Below are 6000 nucleotides of genomic sequence, written 5' to 3'. Positions count from 1 at the left end.
GTCTTATCACTTCAAGCCAGTAGCTGAAGTTTTGCAGTGTGTTTGCATATTTTCCAAATATGAGAAGCCATTTTGGAATATTGGGATAGGAAGAATAAAATGTTGTATGGTTTATTTAAAAAAGTTTAGCTTACCTCCTGTTACTTTGCTGGATCTTGCACCGAATTGAGGGAAGGTTTGTGTAAATGTGTGTTTATCACACCTCAGTGAGAAAATAATAAATTACTGCACAATTGTATACCATTTTTTAAAAATCTCAAAATACAAAAATATATTTATTTTTAGGGCTAAAGGAGGGCTGTTATATTCAGTGTAACATTGTGCATATTTCAAAACCTTTATGTCTATACTTTTCTGTTAGGTAAAATTAAAGACAAGAGCTGTGTTCAGACCTAGTGAAGCCCCAGAGATACCCAACAGCAAAGAATTAGGCCTCGGGACAGGTATTTAGGAGGAAACCATAATGAATTCTTACTGTTTTCTCCTGGTTCAAATCTGTTGATTGGGAATGTTGGGAAATTAATTCACCTTGGAACAAGGTTTGATTGTTTTTTTCTTTATGGCTGCACTTCAGCCAGATGGTTTTTGAGTTGAACTGTGGGCAGAGGTCGGAAGGGGCTGGAATGTCCTTAGGCTTTATTTCTGAAGCTGTTTCACCAGAAGTGCTCTGTCAGATCTGGAGGGGTTTCTGCTGAGCTGTGGTGTGATCTGAAACCTGTTGAAAGAGTTGATGAAGGAAATGGGGTGCTGTGCAGCAGTGGGAACCCCACTGGAAGAGTTAATCTGCATCTTGAGGTCTGTCCCTGTTTGCAGGCATGGTGTGAAGGGATCTGTGTTCTGTCCCTTCTCATTAGATTGTGATTTTGTATGTGCTGAGGGTGCTTGCCAGCATCCAAAGTGAGGCAGTTTCTAAGAATAATTTCTCTCTTATTTTCATTCATATCTCAGAGTCAATATGTTATATGTTTTATATATATATATATATATATATATATATATATATATATATATATAGAGTTGCATTTCCTACCCTTAATTTTGGGGTTGTTTTGGGCATGTCTGTAAGCAGTAGGGAAGAAGAATACTATTCTAGAATCCTAAAACACTACTTAGGTCACTGTACAAAACAAATAATGCAAACATTTTTATCAGTTAGAAAGCAGCTAGATAAAATGGCACGTGATGGTGAAGCATCCTGGAGTAGACCATGGGTAGGAAACAGCCACATCTGTTGGCAAAATCAGTAGCAGCTCTACAGAGAGAAGAAACCCTGGCTTTTCACCTCTTTGCAGCTGAGACACATTTTTAAGGCAAAACAGCAGAGTATAGTGTTGTAATAGATAACTGTCAGCAAATAGCAATAAGGGGAAATGGGGAACTGTATTTAAAATAAATAAAATTTGAAATCTTTTGGTAGCACCTCATGGAGTTTCTATTACTGTCTGTTATTTTAATGAGTTGAACAATATCCTATTTTTAGTGGAAGGTCAACTTGAACTTTATTTGAGCAGGGTCTCTGGTTCTGAACACAGATAGGAACACTTTAAGTGTGATAACAAAAGGGAGGGCTTGGAGCCAGACCTCCTTAACCTATCATTAGGGGCTCAGATAGCCATCTGTGTAAGAACTGTGTGCCACTTAAATAGAGAGGAGTCCTTGCTCTGGGCTCAAACTGCATGCAGTGAAAATAGCACTGGGATTCATGTGGAAGGATTTTGGGGTTTTATTTAAGAACTTAAAATAGGTCCAAAAAATATTAATGATTTTTTAAAAAAATGAAATGCTGCCATCTGATGTCACACCACTTTATTTTGTGTAGTGGTTTGGTTTTTTTTTTAACATAAGCGCTTTTTCAGTTTCTTAAATACTAGAACTCTAGTTTTCAGACCAATAGCTCCAGTACCTGCAAAAATGTACATGGAAGAAATGTTATAAAGATTAGATTATTAAAGTATTTCTGGCCTAAGCAGTATTATTTTAATTCTGCTGTCACCCACAATGGTGCATATCCAGTGGAACTGCACTGATTAGTGAATTATTTAGTTTAGTGGTAGTGAGATACTGTCAGGTTCCCAAGTTTCCATGTTAGACTTCACTGGGAAGATGTTTCTTGCAGTGGCTGTAGGTTTAGGGCAGTAACACATGTTTTGGATAGCTGTTGGTTGAGAAGCAGTCCAGAGTGCCAGTGCAAAGCCAGGCGCTGGGGAGCTGCTCAGGCTGTAGGATTCACACTTCTGCTGGAACATCTCCTGCAATTTGTTGGTGTTGCAGCCGGCTGAAGTGTGTGCATTCACCAGAGGAGGGATGCTGACAGGACGTTTAAGGGAGATGATTTCTGACCTTCCTAGGAATAAGCAATACTAGTGTCAGGGTAACCCTAACATAGGAGTGAGAGATGATGTTCTGTAGATTTATAGTGTAAATTGTTTCTGAAAATGTTTTATTCTCCTCAGCCTGCTTTTTGGTGTCAAAGAAAGTGTTGGTAAGGTGCTTCAGTGTTGTTCTGGTTTTATTCCACTACTCTGCCACTGGCATTCTCTCTGATCTTGAGTAGTTAATTTTTCCTCTGTGATTCTGTTTCCTTATGTGATAGTGGAGCACAACCTCTGCTTGAAACAGTGCTTTGATAGAAAGACTGTAGGAAAAGGAAACGTGATTACTAAACAAGGAAAAGAGAGCTTGTTCTGAATGTTATAAACCTGGGAAAAATCTTAAATTTTCATCTCACTAGAAATAAGAAAGTATTCATGAGACAAGTTTGAGGTGTGATGCTTTATCCCACCTCAAAAGTTCCTTTTTTTTTTTTTTTTTTTTTTTTTTTTTTTTTTTTTTTTCCCCCCATAAACCTTAATTAAACCTTTTAATGCCACTAGGTCAGTCAAGAACCATTGCTTGCCATGGGGATTCTCCAATATTCATAAAGTACTCGCTTATGCAGTTTTCCTGGAAGATTGATGGTAAGGTTTGATGTATCACATTATTTATGCTGAGAACTGTGTTTAAGAACTTGGTGGAAACCTTATGTTCTTGTGAATTTTTACTGCTCTTCAGATGTGGATTGAAAAAGTGCTCTAGGGAGATAGTAAACAGAGGCAGAATTGAAAGGAAATAAAAAAAGAAGTGCTGTGTTTTTTTGGGTTTAATTTTTGGGGCTAAGATTAAAAAAATCTTCCAGTTACTTCATTGCCAGCCTACACCTAAATGCAAAGCCAGTGAATAAATGTTATTAATGGGTCTGAGTCTTTCCACCTTCTCCAGCTCTCCCTTTTGGTGTCTGTGCATTAATAATGTTTCTTGTTGCTACTGGTAAGAAATGATGAAATCTGAGATGGTTATAGAGTAGCCTGTCAGCTTTGTCTGGAAATATAAATAATCTAGCAGGTGCTTTATAGGCTTTACCTGGTGTTAAATGGGCCAGGTCCTTCCCAGGTGTTGGAGATAATGCTCCATTCCAGAGCATGGTCTGGCCTACAGAGTACGGGAGGTCTCTCTGCAGTACAACTGCATGGACTTTTCTTTGCCTGAACGAGAAGATTTTAGCATCCTGAATATCTTATTTTCTGTGTCAGCTAGAGGATTAAAGGAAAATGCAGTAATTGTTTTTTGGGGCTTCTATGAAGTCAGATTTGCACTAGCTGTACTGACTGTAGCAAAAAGGCTAACAAATTTTATTCCCAGAGTGCTATTGGTAACAACTAATAAAGCTGTATAGGAAACACTGAAATTAAGAACAAATAGTAAAAAAATTCTGTTACGTATTCTCAGCAATGTTTCATATCTTGGAAATCCTCGGGTGCCCTGTCCCTGTATATCTTGGTAAAAAGTAACAAATCCTGACTACTTTGTTTTAACTTCATTTTTTAGAAGGCAATAGGCCTTTGCATTTTTTGAAACTGCTAGGATAATAGATTGTGTGTCATTGTAGGATACCATACAATAGAAAAAAACAACAGAGAAAACAAATTTGGTGCCAAGTTCCTGGGTGAGAGCTTTATGAATCCCTTTGCTGTCCAGTTCAGGAGTTTGAGAGTGAGTCATTGCCTCCAGACTGAAGTTGGCATGCAGTCAGAATGCATGGCAAAACAGTTGCTGTGCTGGAAATTCCAAGAATAATCACTGGAAGTGTAAGTAATTTCATGCTTCGTGTCATCTAATTGTTCAAAACCTTTTCAACTCTAAACTTTCTTGCCAGGCTTGTGCTCTACTGTATCGCTTTAAGGATGCCCATCCCCCTGCCAGCCGTCCAGCAGCCGCTGTGTGCTGTCAGTCATCCTGAAATACACTGGGAGCTTGTCAGGCAGTGCCTTGCAGATGCCTCAGGAGCCCCATAGTGAGCCAGGGCACTTGCACTGGAGTTCCCAACACAAGGAAATTACATAGGCAGTTGCTTTAGTGCTGCATATGGACCATATGTTTTCTAGCATAGGTGAGTGATGCACTGTTGGCTTTCTAACAATCTAGCAGGAAATGGATTCTAAAGTAAAGGATTTCTAATTGATGCAGAATGTCTTTGGCTCTGCTTTCTGACACTTATTAGTTTATGTCTGTATACAGTGTACTTATAGATTCTAAAAAAAAACCTGCAGGTGCTGTGTTCACGTTGCATTGCAGATGGATATAGACTTTGGCTGTTTTTCCAGTGTCTTTTTCTTACTACACCAAAAGACTCAATAGTTTTGACATCTGATAAAAAGACAGAATTTTCATTATCTTGAGGTTGGTAGCATTTGGTAGGAGTGTGCAGGTGGTTGGTTTTCTGGCTTTTCTGGGACACAACTATATCTTGTAACACATGCTTAACATCCTAAGTGTTGTAAGAGCTGCTGGTGTACAGGGCTGAGATTGCCTCCTGTAAAGGTTAATCTAACTGAGTGTGAGGTTATACAGCCTTTTACCAAAATATCTCACAGTTAGGGCCCCTGCTGTCGTTAGGGGGGTGCTATACTGCAGTAGACAAATGGATTAAAAAAAAATAAAAAAGAAAGGTGGAATGGTGGTTTTCACTTTTTTCCTGAGGCAAACACCAGATTTTGTCATCTTAATGAATATGATCTAGAAGGACAGAGGTTCACTTAGTAAGTGGAAATGCCAGAGAAAATGCCAGGATAATCTTTACTGGCTGTTTATTTTTCTATCACCTCTTATCCTTGCCTTAGTTAAAAAGGAATAATTAAAGAACCCAATTTAAATATTGATTAGCCTATATGGTATATAACAGTAAGGAGAGCCTGGTAAGCTAAAAATATGTAGTCAGATTATCAAAATAATTTAAGATCTTGTGGTTTTCCCTGCATTGGCTTGCAAAACTGTTTGTCTCTTTAGAAACAACAGGAAGTTTCACGAAGCATTAGAATTTTACTTAAAAAATATTGCTGGAATCAGCAAGTGAGCCCTTAAGTGAGTTATTTATATCTTAGAATATAATTGAAATTTCCAGAGACAATAGTTTTTGCAATTGACTTTCTGCTGATGACTTGTTATGGGCCCAACTCAAGGCTAAAATCTATTATTGGCTTAACTGGCTTTTGAACTCAGGGCCCAAGCAAAGAATAAAAATGCTGATGTTAGACAGTGTGCTAAGGGCAAGAAAGAAACAAACAAGCAAAAACCACAGAACAAGCCAGAAGAGGGAAAGTCATGACGCATGGGTTCATATTTTTTTCTGACCTGCAAAAATGGGGTTGGATTTGTAATACTTTCCAAGTTTGGGAGTGCTCTGTGTTGGGATTCTGGAGCACACTAGTCCTTTACTAACAGGAATTGACTTTAATTTCAACTACATATTTTTCTGCCAAAATTTAGAAAAGACCTGGTGATTGCAGATAGCATGGAGCAGAGGAGATAGTGCTGTGAGAATGGAGAGCAAGAAGCAAAATGTTTAATTTCTCCATTTTGAGTAAAGCAGGTGCTGACACCCTTCTGTCAGAGAATTGTGGGGAAGCTGCTGCAAGGTTTAAAGCGTGAGTGTATCTGCAGAAAAATACCCGAGTCAGCTCGTGG

General features: G+C 38.5%; 1 protein-coding gene across 1 annotated transcript in view; it reads left to right on the top strand.

Annotated features, from left to right (window-relative positions):
- The first annotated feature begins 4302 nt into the window (after positions 1-4302).
- Positions 4303-6000, top strand: part of CTNNA3 (catenin alpha 3) — a 411569-nt gene continuing 409871 nt past the window's right edge. Inside the window, exon 1 of the mRNA XM_059850814.1 lies at positions 4303-4426. Coding sequence (XP_059706797.1) covers positions 4402-4426 — 25 coding nt within the window. The 5' untranslated portion in view covers positions 4303-4401. The remainder of the gene's footprint in view (positions 4427-6000) is intronic.

The sequence above is a fragment of the Haemorhous mexicanus genome, chromosome 7 (assembly GCF_027477595.1).
Source record: "Haemorhous mexicanus isolate bHaeMex1 chromosome 7, bHaeMex1.pri, whole genome shotgun sequence".
NCBI classification, from domain to species: Eukaryota; Metazoa; Chordata; class Aves; order Passeriformes; family Fringillidae; genus Haemorhous; species Haemorhous mexicanus.
The sequence above is the reverse complement of the archived record's forward strand: the minus strand, read 5'-3'. Positions and strand labels throughout refer to the sequence as shown.